Raw genomic sequence first — 24678 nt, 5'->3', positions numbered from 1 at the left:
TCCTGTGGTAGGCCCCATTCAAACAAGAGTCATCATTTCCTATGGAAAAACGCATCGCACCGACAGGCTTGGTTTCCCACGGCCGGGCGTGTGACAGACGTAAAGAAAAATGACTCACCAATTGCCTCAAAATGCTTCCACTCCTTCGGGGAAAACAAAAACAAAACTAACTAAGTTACTAGAGGTGTCAACGTATCGGGTTTACCCATACCCGACCCTAACCAAACCTTATAGGGTCCAGGTACGGTGATAAATAAGAAGACCTGGGTTCGAACCTGGAGGTCCTATTAATACATGAGCCGGGTATAGTTTGTAAAATTTTATACCAGACCCGAACCGAGCTCTGATTAAGACTCGCAATTTTTTTGGTATAAAAATGATAAAAAGTATGGTTTTCTCAGGTATTGTTCATGTAGTTCTTATTGGATCTGGGTATGGCTTCTCTTATAGTAGGTCCAATTAACTCGGGTCTGAACACAATACCATACCCAAAAATTGAGCCAGGTCTGGTTCCACCTAGATCTGAACCAAACCCGACCGTTGACACCTCTAAAACAAACTACCTCAAAATGCAGTTTCAACTTGGTTTAGGTGTGGATATTAACCAAACAGCAAATGAACGTATTGTAATGTTAATTTGACTTGATTCCCTAAAACCCAATAACTTTCAATTTTCTCTTGATGTTTAAAATCGTAAATATCCAACATCGTTAGGAACCTTTTACCTTTCGCAACTATGAACTGAGGCTTTTTTGCGATAAAATTGTATTGCCTGTTAGCTAGGTTCAATTCTCACTTAAATATAGAATCGTAGGTTCTTTTATGCGAATTTAGACCTCACTAAATTGCATAAATTTATTTATGAATCTTTGGCGAAAGTGAAACCACCAAAATCGCAAATATCCAACTCATTCACATATAATAAAAAATTTTGCATAAAAATATTTGTGAAACACCTCTCACAAATATCGTATTGTTTCGCATATATCCTTAGATCACATAAATTTATGTGTGAAACTCTACTTAAAAGGAACCAACAAAATCGCAAATATGCTACTTACATATTTGCCAAGTTTTTATTACATGTGGTTTTTCTTAATAATTGTGATTTTGTCGAATCATATATCTACTCATTTTTGTTTGAGAGTTTCCTCTTCTCATTTGTATCTGCAAAAAACTTTTTTATAAAACCCTTGCGACGATTCCTACATTATGAGAAGATTGTGATATCATCCTTATGATTGACTTCCCTATACAGGTATAAAATGTGTGTTCCATACAATATATACTTGTGTATGCTCATGCGTATTTTCAAAGAGGTTGTTGTATTATCCTTGTGATTGACTTTCGTTTAAGGTTTACTATGTTTATAAATTTTTTCATAGAAATATATATTGTTGTAGATGATTTGTGATTGTTTATGTAAGACCCGCAATTTTTTTAGCAAAAGCTCAGAATAAATTCATGAGGTATTTTATGTAAAAATAGCATATAAACTCGAAATACAAAACGAAACAATTTCAACGAACCAATTATATTTATGATGTATATGTCATCATAAATATATGCTCAATTAGTCTGGGAGTCATAACTTCTTTCCTGAGTAAAATTAAGAGATTTCAACAAGCCAACTTTTTTAGTTTCGTCGATATAAAGAAAATGGTGTAATCAAAATTTTTTATAAAAAAAATGATGAAACTCCAAAAAAATTTGTGGGACCCACCAAAATGTTGGCAAGCCCCACATAAAAATATCTCGGAAAGTATATTGTAGGACCCACAAAATATCTTATGAAAAATATCCAAGTGGACCCTACGCAAAAGGAACCACTTAACCTTATCTTGAAAGAAAGGGGTAAAATGATAAAAAGGATAAGGTTTACCCTTAAGAACGTTAAGAAAGTTTGCTTCCTTTGCCTATAAATAGAACCCTCCTCTCCTTTTTGAAAATTTGACCTTCCCCCCTTCTCTCTCTACTTGTTTCTCTCTCTAAAACCTCCTCTACCTAACCTAGACAACTTGAGCCTACTTGACCTGGTTTTGACCTAACTTGATGCCAAGTAGGTTTAGTCAAGCTTGTTCAAGTCAACCTTTTTGGGGTCCTAGCCTAGGTCTGACCCACATAATCGAGACATAGCTTACTTAAGCTAAGTCTGAACCCACCCGACCCAATTGACTTGGACCAAACCCGGTTTGGTCAAAACTACTTGGTCTTAGCAGCTTGACTTGCTATTCTTTTTTCTCAACTAGGTCAAACTCATCTGACCTATTTTAGCATCTCTAAAGAAGGTTTGAACCTAGTTTAGCTGAAACTAGGTTCGAAGCATACTAAAGCATGATTAAAGCTCCTTTTCACCAATTGGAGTGTAAGTTTGCTCGCCGATCTCTCTTTGTCAAGTGATTTCTAATTGCTATGGTGTGGTATAGGTCGTATACATTTCTAAAAATAGTATATGACCCTAGTCCTTGGTTTACGCCTTCTAGGACACTTCGGTGTTCACGTGCGTACCCTTGCGACTATCGTTAGATATTTATGTTAAATACGCAACATATGTGTTCTTAAAAATAGTATCTAGCCATAGTCCTTAGTTCATGCCCTATAAGACAATTTGGTGTTCGCGTGCATACCCTTGCGACTATCGTTAGATATTTTTCAGTAAAGGCTCATGCTTCTCGTATATATATGTATTTGCTTATGCTTTTAAGATTGTCGTCGCATTGAACGATGCCAAGGCTCCTGCTTCCCGCATATATATATATATATATATATATATATATATATATATATATATATATATATATATATATATATATATATATATATATATATATATATGTTTATGCTTTTAAGATTGTCGTAGCAACAGACAATGATAAGACTTTTGTTTTACCCATATTACATATATATGTATTTGATTATGATTTTAAGATTATCGTCGCATCGAACGATGGCAAGGCTCTTGCTTTATGCAATTTACTTATGCATTTAAGATTATCGTCGCATCGAACGATGCCAAGGCTAATGCTTTATGCATATTACATATATATGTATTTGCTTATGCTTTTAAGATTGTTGTTGTGTCGAACGATACAAAGGCTCTTGCTTTTTGTAATTTACTTATGTATTTAAAATTATCATCGTGTCGAATGATGCCAAGGATCATGCTTTCTACAAATATATATGTATTTGCTTTATATAAGTTATTTAGTTCAGTTTTCTCCACTGAACATTAGATATACCTTCATTTATGCCATCGTGTTATATCACACAAACTTCTGCTTATATTACATATAGTTGCGCATAAATGAGTGTTCAAATGGAGATCAACTCTAATCGTCAATGTGATTCCATATATCACTCCTCGATCAAGATTCTGATTAACGAAAGAAGTTCATATTAGAAATGCTTCGCTTTTGCACAAAACCATTTTTCATAAAAAAAAAAACTAAGTCACTTGTGCATGGCGTAGCTAAGGCCTAAGGTTCTAATGAACCCTCATAGATGTGAAGTACGCGCAACATTGCATATTTGTTCATGAGTTAAGCGTAGCATTTCCTTCGTCAAAGATAAGAAGTGCTACCAAAATTTTTGAAATAGATGCTCACCGAGCTTAAAAGAATGCAAGTTTTCTCTGTCAAAGAGAGGAAGTGTTGCCAATTTTTTTTAAAGAAACTCATCTAAGCTTAAAAAGAGTGTAGCACGTACCCCGTTAAAGAGATGAGGTGTTGCCCAATTTTTGACAAAGTATTTTCTATGAGTAGAAAGGGTCATCATGCTTCCTTCGTTAAACAAAGAAAGTGTTGCTGAATTTTATGGCAAAAGACTTGCCTGAACTAATTTGAATGGTACGATGATGCCCCTGTTGTGATAACCCTGCGGAAATTGCTTGTTCCACCTTTGCCTGTAAGGCACCCTACTCGTAAAGGTTGATGCGCCAGAGTAGTTATTACTCATTGACTAGGCCAAGTGCTCGTTGTAGCTATATACGTCGAGCAGTCAATCCAAAGTGATCATGGTACATGTATGCTCATGTGAAATATTGTTGTACAACTAGACTCGTAAGGGATGAAGTGTCGGAGTTTGTTGTCCACCCGAAACAGGTAAAGTGCGTGTGAAGGTCATAGATGTCGAGAGCAGAGTCATGCATGCATATGAATAAAACATAACGATAGTCCCTGGACAACATGGTTGAACTGTACTTCAGAATACTGAATGAGGTAGGGGTATATATTTTCTTAATGCAAAATGCACTGGTTTGCCCAAGTGACATTTTAATATCCCATAAGTAATGGTTATGCCACCGAACCCCTTCAAGACTATTGTTCTGACAAATCTTACATAACCTTGTGCAAAGGTGTTGAGATCGGTATACTACTAGACCGATAGGGCAAAGACCCGTGTTGTATCCGCACAACTAAGCTAAGTTCGAGAGGCTCTCACTTGGATTTGTGGGATATGAATGTTCCAAGTATTGGAAACTTGAGCTTAATGTTCCAATTGTGGCCCTGAAGAGGTTCGCGTGATATATGACAAGTCTTTGAAACTTGAGCAAAATGTTCAACTTGTGGCCCTAAGGAGGCTTTCACGATATACGTCAAGTCGTGGAGACTTGAGCATCATTGTTGTGAACTGTGGCCCTAAGAGGTCTGTGTATTTTCATGAGTTATACTTGATGTGATTAAATGCTTCCTTACCCGACCAACAATGGTTCTAATCCCGTTTAATGAGAAATACAAGAAGTGAACCTGTGATGCGATATGTGGAGCAAGGCGGCATCGTGTTAAAGAGTTTCTTCAGACAGAGACCTCATATCATACCAACATCTATTTTCGTTCTTCGATCATCCAGAGGTGTATATTCCCATTTCGCCTGGATTCAGTTTCATAAGCCATATCATATTGACTTTTTCGAGACTCGACGCTCTGCAGACACTACTTTTACTCATTTTATGCAATTATGAATTCAATAGAACTTTCTCGATTCCAATGTGAATCGGTTTTGCTATAATCAATGGAAAACCTCTTGTCGCAAGTGAGTAGATGATTTTTCCTTGACATCACAGACTCAAACAGATATAAATTACTTGAACAATGGATCAACCCCCCTTGATCCTCCATTGAGAATCGTTGATAAAGCCGATTATCGTTGTCATTTGTTCAATTATCTCAGCGAATAACGAATTGGTATTTACAAAGAAGGAAAAACTTTTTTGACAAATGGGAGATCCTATAAAATGACAAGCGTTTCATAAACAAATCAATGTCTTGTCTGAATCGATAATAGCAATTCCATTTATGGAACCAACTAGATAGACTTTGAAAGCCACCTTTGCTTTCGCCTCTGCCCCTATCCATGTGGAATTGAGAATTAAATGAAAGGGGGGTCTTGTTAACACATATGTATTCACTGTGATCTCCGAGGGCCCATTGATGACACTCTTTCTTAAACAACAATCCTTCAAAAGACAAGCATTTGTATTCAACATCCACGGTCCCACCAATCTCATAAGCCAATTCCTTATAGATTTGATCGCTTCATTTATAAAAACCAGTTTCATAGAATAATGTTTTTCTAAGCAGTGATGTTTGTAATAAACAACTCAATTTTATAAATGGAATACTTTGGTGGTCATTGAGTGATTGACCATGTACCTGTGACTTGCCCGAAGTTTTCTAAAACTGATGACTCATTATAGTCTAGTTTAGCTGCTAAAAACCTTTTCTAAGTTCCGTTGCAAAGAAGAAAAAAAAAGAAATCTATGAAGTTTTGACCAAATACTGTTTTGGAAATCTAGGGTGTCACAATTTGCTTGTCCTTTGGTTAATATTTATTGCTCTTGTGTTGGTGTAATGGGGCTAGGGTACAAGCATTAAAGGGCTAAAGTACACTACCATGGTTGTTGTAGGCAGTTAATAATGATGTTTGAAAGGGATAAAGTACACTACCGTATGTCTGATTACACTAATTGAAAATCAACAGTGGTCTCCAAAAATATTACCGTAACTTTGATGTTTAGTAAAACCAGATATACGACAGATTTATTAAGCCTCCAGTATAGTTATTCTTCAATCTTAAACAACCAATAAATATGGATAGATGTTGAGGATGGTGATGTATACTTGATGTTATTTAGTGGTCATGTTTAGTTGGAAGTACATAAAGTTAATGAATGAGCAATTAAACAAGGAGTAGTTGATTAATGGAATGATGCAAATCCCTTGGAGAATGTGCATTTATCTCGAATACCATCTCTTGATCTGAGTCATTTGATGATTACTCAAGTGTCTCATACAATGGAAGATATTGATGTTGTACATGATCAATGAATCACTGCAAAGGATATAAAACCACGTGGGTAAAGAAGTGTCTGTGATCTTCATCACAATAATGTGAATAACATGTAGAATTCTCGAGCATACAACAATGCTAGGTACATGCTATAATTTTAATATAATTTATAGTTGAGATGCGGGTATGATGATGAATGTGATATTTTGATGGTTAATCTTGAATGTTGAAAATGCAAGAATAATGTATTCATAAAAGCAAATGAAGTAATAAATATAATAAATTTTGATGTAGTTGATGAAAATAAATATTCAATTAGTGATAATAGTGATCATGTTGATAGTGAAGAATTGAATGATATCAATGATGATGAATATACCATAACTATAAGAGACGATGAAGACATTGAATAAATAAAGGCAGGTAAAAGCGATGCACCAATAACATTGGAGAATGTAAACTCTTGGTTCCCATTCAACGTGTTCTCATATAATAAAGAACAATTAAAAATCAATAAAACAGAGACATCTAATTTGTATAAGCAATTGTGTAATGAAAGGTTTAATAATTGCGAACAATTTCTATGGCTATCAACACACTCAAACGATCGATAAATTGCTTTGGGTAAAAAGTTTAATGAACTTCAGCACTGTTGCAACTTTTTGAAATATCATGTGATTAGGAATAACTATAAAACAAAATTCTTAAAGAACAATAATAACAAAGTTACTATCGTATGCACGAGGAAGAACGTTGATATGATGGTTGATTGTCACTAGAAGATCTATTGTACAAAGATATGCGAAGCAAGTTTCTTTCAAGTAAAGATGTACAATAGCGAGCATACATGTAGTAGATCATTGAACAACCTTATAGTGGAGAAAGTTCTTTCCAAGTGTTATTCATAAATATATGCATGATAATTCGAAGATAACTCTAAAAGAAACCATGAATGACTTCAGTCGTGAGGAAAGTGTGGAGTTTACTTACAAGCAAGCATGGTATAAACAATAACACACTAAGTATGCAGTATATGGTTCACTTAACAATCCTTCAAGATACTTTCTGCCTATTTGGATCATCTAATGAATGTTAACCGATGATCACTAGGGTATATTAAGGCTGATCGAAAGGATCAATTTAAGTACATATTTTTATCCTTTCAGCCAAGCATTGATGGATTTTTGAAAGGATGTCCTCTAATTATTTTAATAAATGACATATTCGTAAAAGAAAGATACGCAAGTATATTATTGTCAGTCGATAATATTGATCCTTATGATGAGCTGTTTTTTATAGTATTTGCAATTGTTGATAAGAAGTCCAAAAATTCATTTGCATGGTATTTAGAAGTATTAAATCACAAATTCATACACTTCGATGAGTTTAGAAAGGGAGGAGTATTTACAGTTGAGATAAGCATCTAGGTTTAAAGTATATTATCTTCTACACATGACTTACATGTCATGTTGGATATTGTATGAAGCATTTAACAAAGAACTTTTCGAATAAATTTTGTTTGCACTTTGATGGAGTGCAACTCGAGTAACAAAAAGTTGTTCGCAAAGCAGGGTGACCTAAAGTTAATAGAGAGAGAATGAGAACGAAGCTCACTCTGCCGTCGATGGTGAAGTGTGGAGGAGGAAACAATGGTGTTCGAAAAGATGATGGTGGGGTTGTTGTCGATGGTGTTCACGTAAGAAAAAAATGAGAAGCATCATGAAAATAACCCCAATGCCATATTTTTATATGTGGCCTATGGGTAATTAACAGAAATACCACTCCATCCCGAAGATGAAAAAAATGCCATCCCGCTCCTTCCTATTGAAAGGAGCTTTTTTCTCCTTCCTGAGATATCATTCGCGAATCACTGTTACATGTGGGAAGGAGTTTTATTTAAGACTTTCAAATTTCTCTCCTAAAAAAGACGTGACCTTCTTGAGTCCAGGACGGGGCGCCAAACGTGACCTCCTCTTTCACCTTTTACTTTCTCAATCTTCTACTTTCTCACCAAAATGCCCCTAATCTCATGGCACTTTTGGGCACCGACATTGGCCACTGTGTTGCTTTAATCTATTACCCCCATACATAACGCAGAATGATGTGACTTATGTGAGAGAGAGGACAAGATATTGTGAAGAAAGGAAAATAATAATCTAGTCATGGAATTTACCCCATTGATCTTGAATCATTTGTTTTATGTTTTTTATTTTTATTTTTTTTATGTTCATTTTTTTTCCTGAAACTTGTGCAATGTGATAAGGGGGACTTTACATGGAAGGATCTCACAATTTAGACCTTCGTATCCCGGTGTTATACGCCAACAGATCTGGCTTGACAGGGATATCCAATTGACAGATTACCGTTTACTAATTGAATTTCATCAAGAGTTTTGGAACTGATTAACAAGATTTTTTAGATTCAAATTTAAGAGTTTTATATACAAACTCAAATATGAATCCAGCTATCCAAATCCAAGCCTACTCCAATCTTTCTCTTTTTAATCCATATCGGATTATGTTGGATCCTACAATGCCTATATCTGAACCAAATCCGTATTAATCATGGGGTGTGATTGAGTATAGTTGTTACACGCATCGCTCCTACGTGCTCCATGTATGGTCATGTTTTTTTGTCTTGTTCAGTGGGGGAAGGTGAGTCTTTAGTTGGTTGGCCCTTGCAAATGAATTTCAACAAAAAATACTGAGATAGTTTAGACGTATATGTAATTTTTATAGTGTAGTGCTTAGTATCTTATTTTTTATTTGAGAGGTCAAGAGTTCAAGTATCGTAGCAGTGAGTAAACTTTTTATATCAAATACATTTTGTTGACAGCCCTATACTTTCAGATCAAACAAACTTTACTCATACTTTTAGAATAGGGTTAAGGTAGTAATTCTATTTCACAATTTATAGGGGTAAAACAGTAACTTCAACACATGAATTAGTTTTAACCCAAGAACAATCCAATGTCAGTTGGGGTAATTTGATTAAACATTAAGAAAACTTTTGGTGCCCCAATGAATTAGACCAGAAAGTTTGAGGGGCATTTGAAAATTTTCCCAAAATTCATGGTATGCCCTTTTTGAGTAAAAAGTGGTAAAATAAAATGGTTTATTTAATGCTTTTAAACAGTGTAATATAATTGCAATTTAAAATCTTATGAATTGTCAGCAGGTTTTCATTTTCTTTTGGAATCTCACAGTTTTAAACAGTGTAATATAATTGCAATTCAAAATCTTATGAATTGTCAGCAGGTTTTCATTTTCTTTTGGAATCTCACAGTATATACATGCTTACTTTTTTAGGAATTGGCTCTTAAATTTTTTAAGGCTTGAAAATTAACAATTCAATTTTTTTATAATCCCACTCTTCATGTCTGTTGTTTATTTTTTGAAAGACAAGCTTGGCACTGCACATGCCCCGTTTTGAAGGCTTAGGGACAGACATACCCCTACTAGTTATACAAGGATACCAAACTTTCAACGTCCCAACCACCCTAACCTAAAAATCTCCAAGAAGAGGGTTTGAGTCAGGGTGGGTAGTACCCACCTTGAATGCTGTGACCTCAACCAATAGCTTTATGTTTACTACTTAATTAAATTTGTTTATTTTGGCGATATTTTCCCGATAAAAACAACTCAGAAGGGGCATATCAGTCATTTTCCATGAAAAGGGGGGCAGATCAGACGAGTGGCATGATACCCGCTGCCTGCCCGGATCCGGATTCCCTCCGAATCGCAATTTTTTGTATTTTGCGCTCGTTTTATTCCCTTCCTCTCACGGGAAAACGCTCCTCTCCCTCTGAACATCATCTCTGCGGGTCCTCTGTTTCTCGAATATTCTCATCCTCGTCTTCCTCTTCCTTCCTTCTCGATCGCCTTTTCGAGTGAGTTTTTCTTTCTTCCTTTTCTTTTTTACTTTTTCTATTGATGATCTTTTATTTTGTTTTTAATTTTCCAATTAGTAATGCGGAGAGGATCGTTGAATTCTGTATACTGCCTAGTTTTGGGCTGTTTTTGGGATTTCCTTTGATCAATGATTCAATGTTAGGTGAAAATTTGACGATCATTTTCCTTATTTTGCTTCATTTTCTGAATTCCATGTCGATCTTTTCAAGACCTCCCTGCTTTCTTTCTTTCTTTTCTTTATTTTATTTTATTTTTTAATGAAGATCAAATGGTTTGAGATATTTCGACGGTTGAGATTGCTACATTTTTTGGAATTCCCTTTTCTTTACTTTTTTCTTTGGTTGAAGATTTTGTTCTGTTGTTAAAGTATTTTTGTGTTTACTGTTCCGGTAATTCGTGGTTTTATGGGCTTCTCTTTTTTCCTGACGAAGGTAGTGTTGCGTTAGGGTTTTCTGTGGTGATTAGTTTGGTGCAGCCGTAGGGACGAAGCGTCTTTAATAGCGTAGTATGACAGGTTCCCTCTTTAAATAATTTACGATGCAGTTGCGTTCATGGTTTTATCTTTCTTGCCTTTTTTCTGATGATTCTTGTCCTTATCTTGATAATTCGTTTTAACCATCCTTGGTATTGATCTGAATTTCCTTGTACTTGCATTTGCTGCAGAGAAAATCCTGAAATGGATGCAGAAGAAGAGAGCTTCTTCTCCTCAGAAGTTGACCACCAGGCCAAGGACTTAGAACTGTTGCTCTATTCTTTCTCATCGATTTCACTCGAGGAAATTGCGTCTGCATATTGCAAAGCTGACAAGGATGTGGAGATCGCTGCTGATATACTATCCAGCCTGCAAAAGCGAGGTCTCGACCAACTTGGCGAGTCGGATGGTGCCGATTCTTTGGAACTACTGCATTCGGAATCTTCGGGTGGTGACCTGCAAACCAACAGAATCGAGTCAATTGGTAGGTCCAATTTTGAGGGATTACAGCCACTGAATGATCTACAGAAAGAGGAGATGGTTGGGTGCATGCAAAAGAACTCAAAAGGATGGAATGACTCAAAATCTAGGAAGGCTCCGGTTTCAATTGGCATGGTTTCAAGCGTTCTGGGAAAAGGATATGTGAGGCCTTCATCATTTCAGAGAGAATCATGTAAGCCAAGAGACCAGATGAGACCAATGGAGAAGGAACTGAGAAAGAACAATGCAGTCGGAGATGCATCTGTTCATGTCCAAAGCAAGGAATCTGATCACAGGAAGGATGTTGAGGAATTTATGCTTTCCATGTTTGGAGATGGTTGTCAGCTTGACATGGATGTGATCAAAGATGTTTTTGGTAAGCATTTTTATTTTTGAATAAATTGGTTCTCATTTTCTCAATCTTTTCTTTGCATACTTCTCAATGGTGTGATCATAAATTCATAATGTTAGATTTCTGATTATTTCGTCCATGGTCATTTTTTAGCTGAAAATGCATTTGTCGCTCATTAAACACCGCTCATGTTGCTTACTTCATGGTCATGATTTTTTTTTGTGGAGGTTTATGAATTTTTTTAGACTAGGTGAGATTGAATAGCATTTTCATGAAAATACTGTCCTGCTATAGCTTTTAGTGTCCTGGTTTATTTGTTTGTTTATTATTGTTTAAAATAGTTTTTGTCCTATGTTTATAATTTTTCATCATAATGCTCTCATTTTTGTAAAATTGTTGGACCTTTATTGTAGTAAGTTTCTCTAGAGAAAACAAGGTCCTACTATGGGATTTTTGTGGTCTTGACATTTGAAATAACATCGTGCTATGGGCTTTTTGTGGTCCTTTATTTTTGCTTTAGTTATGGATGAAATAACGTCTTGTATCCACGTAGAAGTCCCTTGGTGTATGCTCTTTGCATATGATATAGTACAAGTTAATTATGATAGAGATGATATACAAAAGTAACTAGAACTTTCAAGGAGCATATTGGAGAAAAATGATTTACAAATTAGTAAAACAAAAACTAAATATATGGATTGCAAGTTCAATACAAAAGCTAGTGAGAGCAATGTCACAAGAATACAAGATATGCCTGTTAAACAATGTTATAAGTTTCGTTATTTAGGGTCTACATTACAATAGAATGGGGGATTTGAAGAAGATATCACTAATAGGATCAATGCCGGTTGGGTTAAGACAAGCTAGTAGTATGTTATGTGATAAAAGAGTACCTATACAATTGAAACGACACTTTTACAATACTGCTATACGTCCAACACTATTATATGAAGTTGAATATTGGACGACTAAAAAATGACAAGATAGAGTGCATACTTCAAAGATGTGTATGCTAAGTTGGATCTAGGGTTACAAATGATAAAATTAGAAATGAATATATTAAAATGCACCTAGAAGTTAGACCAATAAAGGATAAAACAAGTAAATGCCATTTAAGATGGTTTGGACATGTTGGAATGAGGTTGTTAGAGACATGAAAGATTGTAAAGTGGCTGAAGTTTTAGCTCTAGATAGACCAGAGTTGTTAGTCGCGAAAGTGGGAAGCAATCCGGCAAGCGAAAGCAGGAAGCGAGACACTTCTAAAATTTTAGGAAGCAAGAAGGGCGTGACTACTTAGAAGTGAATCGGGAATTGTCTCGCAAGCGAGAAGGGAAGTGAACCGAAAGCGACCTAAGAATCGAATCAAGATTCGAAGGGGGGATGAAGAAGTAAGCAACATAGGATTCAAGTGGGAAGCGAAAGGAAAGCGGATATAAATCAAAAGGAAAGCAAAAATGCAATTATATTTTTTCTAATTTACCAAAATATAAGATTTATGTTATCATTAACAAAATAAAACATGAGTATCTAAAAGTTGAAACATATATGCAAAGTGCAACCATTTAGCAAATACATCTGTTGCAAGCATTTAATAAATAATATATCAAGTAAAATTCGGAATTCATATTCATGTTACAACCATTTAACAAATGCATCATGTTACACGCATTTAATAAATAATACATAAAAAAGATTCATAATTCATATTCTTATTGCAACAATTTAATAAATGCATCCTGTTGCAACTTGCATGCATTTAATAAATAATACATCAAGAAAAAATCATAATTCATATTCTTGTTGCAACTATTTAACAAATGCATGCAAGAATTTAATAAATAATACATTAAGGAAACTAATAAAATTGATTAAGAAGTATACCTTTTTCAAGAAAAGAATCAAATGACTTGTTATTTGATGTTGTGATCTTTGCATGATAGAAAATGAGAAATCAATAAACTAAAAGATTACATGGAGATGTGGTTAAATTTTAAGTACACAAAACAAATTACACATTTAAGCACTAAAAAGTAAAAACATAATTTAATTTCAAGCATTTCAAAGTTTAAAGTATAAACTTTAAAATTAACATAAGCCACTACTTCACTTCATCATGCAAACTTCAAAACAAAAGTACATATCAACAAAATCAACCAACAAAATATTACAAGTCCATGGCGAAAAAGTTATCGCCGAACGACTAAAGCAACATAAGAGTTTCTAAGTTGGACTACTCTAACTACATAATCAAAAGAATAATTAAGAATTCAAGAGTTCATTTCATTGTCAATAATCAATAATTTGTCATCTTTCTCTTCCTGTTCAGGTCAACAATTGATCTAGAAGAACTTCCTTCATCTCCACGCCCTCCGTTCCTTCCTTCATTTCCTATAATGTATATGTTAAAAACTTAAAATATTCAAAAACCTTAATTTAAAATATAAAAAATACATATATAGAAGAAAGTGAAAAAAAAACACAAGATGCATAACACATACCTTGCCTAGGTCTCCCGCTAAAAAAATGATCAATTTGACCCTGGAGAACTGACAATCGCTCTTGTATATCGACACTAGCTATAGCTCAGTTGGATTAATTTGTATCCTCTTAAACCTCATTTGTACATATCATTATTGGAGGCAATGAAGCTCTTCGTTGTGCATCTTTTGTTTTGGATTTGGAAATAGTGTTTGATTGTTGTGCACTATCATCTAAATATCTCCAGCGCATGTCCTCTAATCCCAACATATTTTCTTCTACAATAAAAAGTTTCAGATTGATATCTCATTTTCGACTAGGTTCTTCTTTGTAGCGATTGTTGTACCTTTTTATAACAAGAATACAAAATATGAATGCTAACAAATAATCAATGATACATAAATATTTTATAAGATATTAAAACAAAAGTACAGAACACTTTAATTATACCTGCCAATCAATCGAAAATTCGAATGAATATACACCAAGGTATCAACACGATCTTCATTGAGTTTATTTTTTTAACATTATGAATATAACTATAGGTGCTCTACACTCTTTTTACAGAAGATGTGCTAATAGGTTGAGATAGAACTTTAATGGCTAATGCTCTCAACTCGGGCGTATCACCACCATAAAACACCACCAATTAAGGTCCGACATTGCCTAAATCTTTTCGTACAATGCATTGATTTTTGCAATATTTTGGCTAAATCTTTCACTTCTTAATGCAAAAACCATAAGTTGTGACCTATAAAGTGAAGGGAGTTCTTTATTTCCAACAAATATGACTTCAAGCTTGAGCATTGCACCATCTAAGATATCATTGTCTTTTTTTGCAAAAAAAAAAATTTGTTTAGCTATAACAAGAAAATGCAAATGAAAGAATAAAATAATTAAATCATTAAAGTTTAAACTTTATTAAATAGATAAAATAAAAATTTTATCAAGAAAAACTCGTTTGACCTCTCCTAGTGTTGGAATATTGAGATAATTTGACTTATAATACATGTGGGCTAGACTATAGAGGGGCATATTCATTGTATTCCATCTATTTAAGACAATCCTATGAATCTTTTCGTACAAATCTAGTTGTCCTTTTAGATTGTCTTTGATCTTCCTCAACATATTGTTCATGCCTTCATACACTTCACCAATTATAGGGCTTTATCACAAAATTTGATCATTTTGTAGATGAGTTTTGTGATCAATAATGCTAAACGAATAATGCTAAATGAACATAATTCCATTATTCTTTATTAAGAATTTTTTTCTATCGTAATAATCCTTATTTTCATAGCTTCATTACTACATGATTGCTAACACTCACTCCATCTATCTGATATAACTGTAAGCCTTAAGCTCTCCCTTATATCAAACAAGTGCTTCAGAGAGTAGTATAATGTGAAGCAAACCTTGTTTTTGCAATTTTTATTAGCTTAATTTTTTCATTACTTCTAAAGATTGCTAATGCTTTCAAATGATTGGTGATATATTTCACAATTTTCTTTGCAAATATGTCTCTCCCAACCAATGAAACTCATGTGCCAAATTTTTGAATATCAAATTGAGGGTGTATACAACATAAGGTGATCAGAAAATATACTTGTACGTTTGCCTTATTTTTTCACCAACTAACTTGCAATTTGCTGCATTATCTGTAATCATTTTCACTATATTAGAAGGCTCCACCATTTTAAATCAATTCTTTAAAAACTCGGCAATATTTGCAGCCAACTGTTGCACATCAAAAAAGTCGCTCGCATATAAGAACATCGACCAAAAACAATTTGATGCAAGTATATTTATCAAGTTCTTGTTTTTTATATTTGTCCAACCATCTGAGACAATGAAAACTCCAAACTCCTTAAATTTTTCTCGAAATTCATTTAGCTCTCGGTAAACACATTCATTCTCATTGTCAAACAATGTTCTTCGAGTTTTTTCGTATGATGGGGGCTTATATCTAGGCACTTTACTAACTGTTGATATCATCTCTCTCCAATACAGTGATCAAAGCACAATGAAAGGTGTGCTATTTACATATTAAAATCTAATAATTTTATGATCTACATTGTCTCTTTCTATGTTTTTAAAGGTATCACGAATATCAATTGTGCTTCGGCTTCCGCTAGAGGCAAAAGAAGATATAGTAGTCATAGTAGGCTTCAGTTTATCAATTCTTGATATTTTCAATTCAAATGTGCCTAATGAAACTTCCACTCGTCGAACTTGCCTCTTAATTTTTCTTAACAACTTTTTATTTTTTGCAACTGTAGAACAAAAAGAAATCCCAACACTCTTTCCCTTTGGAGCTTTCATTAAATGTGTAAAAACTCGAGTATATGACCCATGATAAATATCACATAAAAATATGAGTTTCACCTTGCTTTTCTTGCCCACTCTTCTTCTGTTTCGATACATGGCACCATAGCACTCTTGTTCTATGCATGCTAGGTGGTTCTAGGTAATTTTCATCATAGTACCCATCTAAGTCATATTCTTTTTTATCTTCCTCATCGAAACAATTTTCTTCTCCTTCCTCAAATTCATATGGACAGTCAAACTCATTATTTTTGTCATTCTCATTCCCAATACCACTAACAAATTCATGCTCCAAATTGCAAAAATAATCATTCTCATCACCATAATTGTCTATATCGTAGTTTGTGATAGTCATTAGTAAAACAAAGAACAAACAAATATACCTGCATCACAAAAGTACATGTATCAGTATAAAGCAGAGTTACCAAAAACTTCTTAGATAGGTGGGAAGCCCGCTTCCCATAAACTCGCTTTGGAAGTGCGATACTCCTCACTTCTGAAACTTGACGAGAATCTCGATTCTCCCACGCTTCTCCTATGCTTTCCACATGTTTCATCTATTCTTATACGTTCTCTCACTCTACTTTTCATGTTTTTATGTGTTTTCGCTCTACTTTCTCACTCACTTTCATGTGCTTTCTCTAAATTGGCAGTCATCATTTTTAAATTTTGTTAAAAATTTAATTCTTACACTAAAAAATCATGAAATTTAAGAATAGTCACTTTTATTTTAGTTTTAATTTGTGTTCCATTTCGATTGTCATTCAATTCTTATATTGTTTTTTATTCCTCGCTTCTCGCTTCCTATACATTTTAAAATACATTGTTTCTTACTTCTACTTCCCGTATCGTTTCTCGTTTCCGCTTCCTAGTTTGGCAACCTTGGTCTAAAGACTCTATATAACATGAGCACAACAAGATGCCAAATGGCATGCCTTTATATGCATCCAAGAAACAACCTTCAAAATGGTACCATTCCACTATTTGTGGCACTTGAAAGGAAACAAGGTTTCCCAAAGATGTTCACCAAATCAACAAAGTGGACACTCAAAGAGGTCACCAAAGCACCAAAAATTAACACAAAGAACGACAAATAGGTTCACTCACAAACGCCTACTAAATGGATAAGAACAAGAGATAAAAAATAATATTTTATTGATCTCAAAACATGCAAGAAGCCTACATTGTGGTGGGGTTTTGCCCCATATTTATACACGTGAAGAGGCTCAAGAGAGAGTTGTTGGGGTCCCAATGACTCTCTATGTTTAGTTTGTTGAAAGAAGCACCAAACCCTAGGTAGAGAGAGAGATAGAGGGAAAGATAGAAGAGAGAGAGAGTGAGAGACTGCTGCACAGAGAAAACACCTTTTTTTTATTATTAGGGATTCTCTCTATGTTAAATAGAGAGAGGCTAAAAAGAATAATTGCATCTAAGCCCATTATGAAAAAATAATTTCAAATAGCCTCTAATATAAAAAGACTTAACTTAAAACCACCTATTCTCAACAATATAAACTTAAAACTTAAAACCTCTTAATCTCAACACTCCCCCTCAAGCTGGAGCATAGATATCAATCATGCTCAACTTGTCACAACATTTTGAGAAATTTGGTCTCGCCAGGGCTTTGGTAAAAACATCCGCTACTTGATCTTCGGAAGATACATGATCAGTGCAGATAAACCCAGCTTGAACCAGGTCACGAACATAGTGACAGTCAACTTCAATATGTTTAGTCCTTTCATGAAACACTGGGTTGTTGGCAATGTATGTAGCAGCCCTATTGTCACACATCATCAACATAGGAAGGGATACTTTTTCCTGAAGCTCGGTCAAGACTGATTTTACCCACATAATCTCAGCTGCAGTCTGGGCCATTGCTCGGTATTCAGATTCAACACTCGACCTGGCTACAACGGTTTGTTTCTTACTCCTCCAGGTAACAAGTTTCCTCCCACAAACACACAAAATCCAGATGTTGACTTCCTATCTTCGACATATCCTGCGTAATCTGCATCAGTGTAAGCAACCACATCCAAAGATGGATTTCGTTTAAACAATAGACCTTTACCAGGAGATGACTTTAAATACCGAAGAACCATCATAGCTGCATCCCAGTGAACTTTTGTAGGTTTGTCCATGAACTGACTGATTTTACTCACGGCTAATGAAATGTCAGGTCTAGTAACAGTCACATATAGCAACTTACCCACCAAGGATCTAAAGCTGGCACTATCCACATAGTTAGACTTCTCATCGAACATGTGAGTTTTGGGATCGATTGGAATATTAGCTGGCTTAGCTCCTAGCATTCCAGTCTCTTTTAATAAGTCCAACACGTACTTTCTTTGAGACAACACTAAGCCCTCTCTGTTTCTTGCAACCTCGATACCCAGAAAATATCGAAGGTGACCAAGATCTTTAGTAACAAAGTGCTTTTGAAGATGATCTTTTGTTGCAGAAATATCTTGGGCACTGCTCCCTGTTAATATGATGTCATCGACATATACCACCATAACAACAATTCCAGTACTGGTTTTCTTGATAAACAAGGAATGATCTGAAGCTGACCTGACAAATCCAAAGCTCGACATTACCTTAAATAATTTGTGAAACCATGCCCGCAGACTCTGCTTCAGGCCATAAATAGCCTTTTTCAACTTGCACACCTTCTGACACTCCCCCTGAACCTCGAAGCTTGGGGGTTGTTGCATGTAGACAGTTTCATGCAAATCCCTATACAAAAAGGCATTCTTGACATCCAACTGAAACAAGGGCCATCCATGGTGCACAACAACAGAAAGAACGAGACGAATAGTGCCAAGACAAACAACTGGGAGAAAGTTTCAAAAAAGTCAATCCCATAAGTCTGAGTGTAGCCTTTTGCAACCAATCGGGCTTTGTACCGTTCAATCGACCCATCCGAGTTATATTTAATGCTATATACCCATTTGCAGCCTTGCATCTGTGGGAGGATCAACCAAGTCCCAAGTGCCTCGAGACCATAGGGCATCCATCTCATCACGCATAGCCTGCATCCAGTTGGAGTCGACTAGGGCTTGACTGTGATGAAGCGGAACAGAAGGGGCACACAGAGCAGAAATAAAATTCTTCATAGATGCCCCAAGATTAGCTTCTGATACAAATTGCGTGATGGGGTAAAGAGTGCACTGTCTCTTTCCCTTGCGCAGAGCAATGGGAAGATCAACATCAGATGTAGGGGCAATAGTTTGCTCAGAAATACTTACCTGAGGAGAAGGAGGTGATGGCGGCATGGAGGTAGGAGGCACCCTGTGCGTGTATACTATGGGAGGGTTTCAGAAGCGAGACACACCCGACACTGAAACCAAGGACTGAGGAGGAAGCGACTCTAACGGAAAGGGAGGAATCGGCAGAGGAAGGATATCACAAAGGCTCTCCTGTAGTCTGGGAGTAGTACTTGAAAAATAAGGAATAGACTCAAAGAAGGTAACGTTCGCACTAACATACTCTTTATGAGATATAGGGTCGTAGCAACGATATCCTTTTTGGTTTTTAGGATACCCAAGGAAAACACATTTAATAGACTGCGCAACAAGTTTATCTTGATCCGGACCCAGCTTATGCACAAAACACACACATCCAAAAACTTTAGGGGGGATAGGGAAGAGAGGAGCCTCTGGATGGAGAATTTGAATAGGGATCTGGTCTTCTACAGAGCTTGACGGCATGCGATTTATCAGAAAACCTGCTGTCAGAACCGCATCGCCCCAGTATGAAGCAAGCATATTGGATTGAATCATAAGGCACCGAGCAACATTAAGGATTTGTCTATGTTTCCTCTCAGCCACCCCATTTTGCTGGGAGGTATGGGGGCATGTAAATTGAGGTTGAATCCCATTACCAGAATAAAATTGAAGTAAGTCTTTGGATTTGAACTCAAGAGCATTGTCAGTGCGAACAATTTTAACACATACATCAAATTGAGTTTTTATCTCGGCAATTAAAGATTTAAGAATGACAGGACCTTGAGACAGATCTTTTAACAGGAACACCCACGATAACCTTGAGAAGTCATCAACAATAACTAGATAATAACGACACTGAGACCTATTTGGAATCCTACTCGGACCCCACACATCGACATGAAGAAGATCAAACAATCCTTGACTTGACAAACTCTTACTAGTGGGGAAAGAGCTTCGACTATGTTTTCTCAATTGACATGTTTCACACTGAAAAGAAACTGAGGGAGGTATATGAGAAATGACACGACGAAGTTTTGTTACTGGAAGGTGACCCAAACGATGATGCCACAATAGAGGACTTGAGGATGATATACCAGCAGAATAGGCCGAAACTTCTGGTTGGTGTAGGTAATACAGACCACCTTCCTCATAGCCGCCACCAATCTTTCTCCCTGTCAGCAAGTCCTGAAAGGTGCACCCCATAGGATAAAAAACCACTCTACAATTCAAATCTTTTGTCATTCGACTAACGGATAGTAAATTCTGTGGAAACGAAGGAGCATGAAGAACATGCGACAATTGAAGAGTAGGAGTAATAGACATGCTTCCCTGCCCTACAATTGGGGAAGAACTACCATCAGCAAGACGTACCCCTTTTTGACCAGTTACAGGTTTTAAACCCAAAAAATTACTTGAATTTCTGCACAAGTGACCAGAGGCTCCAGAATCAATGATCCACCTATCACCTTGACCAGATAGGCCATCACCTGCTGAGCACACAACCTCCGCAACAAAAGACTTCAAAGTGGATGATCGTAAAGCAAGGAATTCGTCATATTCATCCTTGCTAAGTGTTACATAATCATTGGAGGAATCTGCATCTGATTTAACCACTTGAGCCATAATATAAACTAATTGACTAGATTCACAAAATGAAGGAGCAACCACACGTGCACACCCACAATAAACTACGAACCCGACTATATCAAGTTTTGATTTCTCCAATGAAATCTGAGAAATACGACCTGCTACTATTCAGATCCAAACTTAATTTTTTTTTAAAGAAACTTGACCAGCACCTTCCACCTCAACCGCTGATGGCTCTTGGTTACAAATCAAGATCACACATCCAACACGATAACGATGTGTCTGGTTTTCAGACTATCACACATCAGTTTTCCGCGACTACACAGTTTTCCACACCAGAGATAAAATCTCGACCGGCTTCAAGCGACACAGGGAATATCGCGTGTTATCATCACGCATCAGCCACTAAGACAACCAGTAGCAGAACTCAACACATAATCCCTCGACAAAAAAAATTTCCACAGACAAAATATTTTCCCACACTGCAGGGAATCACGCCTGCTACTTAAAAAAAAATTAACATGCTGCTTTCACTGCACACACTTTCCAGCCAAACAGATCACAACACAGCAGGGAATCACGACTGCTAATATTCATCTTCTGAAATCGAACAACAAAATAGAATCTGAGACGAACTCAACACTCAGATTCACGACCAACTATAGTATGAGCACGCAAAAACTAGAAATCACGACACCTGCTCACCAAATAGAATTTGAGATGAACTCACCATCCAGATTCACAACCAACGATAACTTGAGCACGCAGAAGCATAGACCTTCAAAGAACTCGGCAACAATACAGTGCAGGAACCACGATACTCCCAACCATATATTCACAGAAACCACGACAATAAACGAACTCGGCAACAATACAGTGCAGGAAATTACAGCATCACGACATAGAACCACAACAAGGAATCATGGCAGGGGATCACGACATCACAACAGAAAATCAGGGCAGAAAATCTCGGCAGGGATAAAAATTCGGCAACTGGGAATCTCAAAAAGAAAAGAGGAGCTACCAAAACTGCAGGGGGACACACATCCTGCTTCCTTAGATCTGATGACAGATCTCCAGATCTGTCATCAGATCTTACACAGAAACCTAACCAGCTGACCTTATTAACAGACGCTTTTCGATCACGCTTCCATGATAGTTTGATCACGATCAATCACGCTCCCACGATCGATGGCTCTGATACCATGTTGAAAGCACCAAACCCTAGGTAGAGAGATAGAGATAGAGGGAAAGATAGAAGAGAGAGTGAGAGGGAGAGACGACTGCACAGAGAAAACACTTTTTTATTATTATTAGGGCTTCTCTCTATGTTAAATAGAGAGAGGCTAAAAAGAATAATTACATCTAAGCCCATTATGAAAAAATAACTTCAAATAGCCTCTAATATAAAAAGACTTAACTTAAAACCACCTATTCTCAACAATATAAACTTAAAACTTAAAACCTCTTAATCTCAACATAGTCAATAAATGTTGACTAGTCCTCTCACAACTAAAAAGAAGAAAAACCCTAAGCTAACCCGAGTTACTATCTAGTTATATATATATATGTGTATATTTACATTTTTAACACTCCCCTTCAAACTTACAGTTGGATAACCAAAAGTTTGTTCAAGAGAAAGTGAAATCTAAGAGCAACAAGAGGTTTGGTGAAAAAATCTGCCAATTGATATTCTGAATTGACATAAGGAAGATCGATAGTGCCATGTAGATATTCCTCTTGTATATAGTGACTGTCAATCTCAATGTATTTGGTTCATTCGTGAAAAGTCTGGTTGCTGACAATGTAAATGAAACTTTTGTTGTCACCACACAGTTGTGATGCTCCTTTAATCTGAATGCCTATGTCAACCACCAATCTTCTTAGCCAGACCATGTCCATAGTGGTTGTAGCCATGACACAATATTCTGCTTCAATTGAAGAGAGAAAAACTTTCTGTTGTTTCTTATACCTTCGTGAAATCAATGAGTCACCAAAATACACACAAAAAAACAGTGGTTGAATGTCAGTTATTTAGATTATCTCCCCAATTAGCATCAATATAAATAATTAAATCTAATGATGAAGAAGTAAACAAAAAAAGTCTTCGAAAAATAGAAGTTTTGATATATCTAATAATATACAAAATTGCTCCCATATGAACAATGGTGGGAGCATGCTGAAACTGGCTCGCTGCGTCGATGCATGCGTAATGTCAGGTCTCGTAATTAAGAGATATAACAATGCCCCGATAAGTTGTCTGTATGGTGTTGGATTTTTAAGCAATTCTCCTAATCAATTTTCATTTTGACATTTACAACTTTGAGAGTGTCAACCTTTATCATTTGAGATTTCAGACCTGACAACAATATCTAAAGTAAATTTAGATTGAGTCAGTAAATAACCTCTAAAAGAATAAAAAACTTCTATACCAAGAAAATATTTTAAAAAGCCCAAATCAGTCATTTCAAAATGTGTTTTGAGAAGTCTTTTAATGTGTTCAACTCCCTATTTATCACCTCCTATGATGATCATGTTGTACACATAAATGAGAATAATAATAATACCTGCATCAAAAATCTTAATAAACAAAGCTATGTCAGTTAGACAAGATTGAAATCCAACATCTAGTATAACTTGATTAAACCCATCATACCAGGCCTTTGGCGCTTGTTTAAGGCCATACATGGCCTTATCTAAACGAAGAGTCTTTTTTTTAGAAATAATTATACTAGGCGGTGCTTCCATATAGACTTTTTCAACCATTTTTCCATTGAGAAATGCATTCTTAACATCCATTTGATATATAGGTCACTTCTTCACAAAGGCAAGGGCTACTACAGTTCTAACTGTGGTCATCCTAGCAACTAGAGCAAAGGTTTTCTCATAATCTATTCCATATTCTTGAGAGTATCCCTTAGCAACTAACCTAGCTGTGTACCTTTCAAGAGTTTCATCACTCTTGTTTTTTATCTTGCACACCCATTGACAACCTATGAGTTTCTTTCCTATGAGAATATCTTGGACAACCTAGGTATTCATTTTTTCTAAAGCATCTAATTCTACCTTCATGGCTTCTACTCATTCAGGATGTTCCTTTGCTTCAGCATAGTTTGAAGGTTTTATATAGGAATGTATTAACGTAATATAAATTTGATACTTAGGTGAAAAAGACTCATAGGACACAATTTTTTTAGGGGGTTTTGATACTCTAGATGACCTTTTAGTTTGTATTTCTGCATGGTTTTCATTATTAGTATATTTTCAAGGGCACATGGATGTTCAAAATTACTACGTCAGGAATATTGGATGCAATTTTGATCTCGAGGTTGTTTTATACTTATCTCATTATCACGAGATTCTTCTTTCCTCACTGTATCATTTCTGATTTCCTGATCTTCATCAAGATCAACATCACAATCACCAAACTTTGGAATTAGATCCAACAGGAAAGAATACTCAGTTATTTTCTTAGGGTTTTCAAATTCAAATTTTTTTCTATTTCTAAGAAATACACATTTCTTGAACTATACCATTTTTTATTTTTAAAATCAAAGCATT

At 35.7% G+C, this 24678-nt stretch overlaps 1 protein-coding gene across 1 annotated transcript in view; it reads left to right on the top strand.

The window, feature by feature from the left end:
- Positions 1 to 10069: 10069 nt before the first annotated feature.
- Positions 10070 to 24678, top strand: part of LOC149818746 (putative nuclear RNA export factor SDE5) — a 62939-nt gene continuing 48330 nt past the window's right edge. The window contains exons 1-2 of the mRNA XM_089986286.1: positions 10070 to 10177; positions 10863 to 11527. Coding sequence (XP_089842412.1) covers positions 10876 to 11527 — 652 coding nt within the window. The 5' untranslated portion in view covers positions 10070 to 10177; positions 10863 to 10875. The remainder of the gene's footprint in view (positions 10178 to 10862; positions 11528 to 24678) is intronic.

The sequence above is a fragment of the Nuphar pumila genome, chromosome 13 (assembly GCF_984573655.1).
Source record: "Nuphar pumila chromosome 13, dmNupPumi1.hap1.1, whole genome shotgun sequence".
Taxonomy (NCBI): Eukaryota; Viridiplantae; Streptophyta; class Magnoliopsida; order Nymphaeales; family Nymphaeaceae; genus Nuphar; species Nuphar pumila.
The sequence above is the reverse complement of the archived record's forward strand: the minus strand, read 5'-3'. Positions and strand labels throughout refer to the sequence as shown.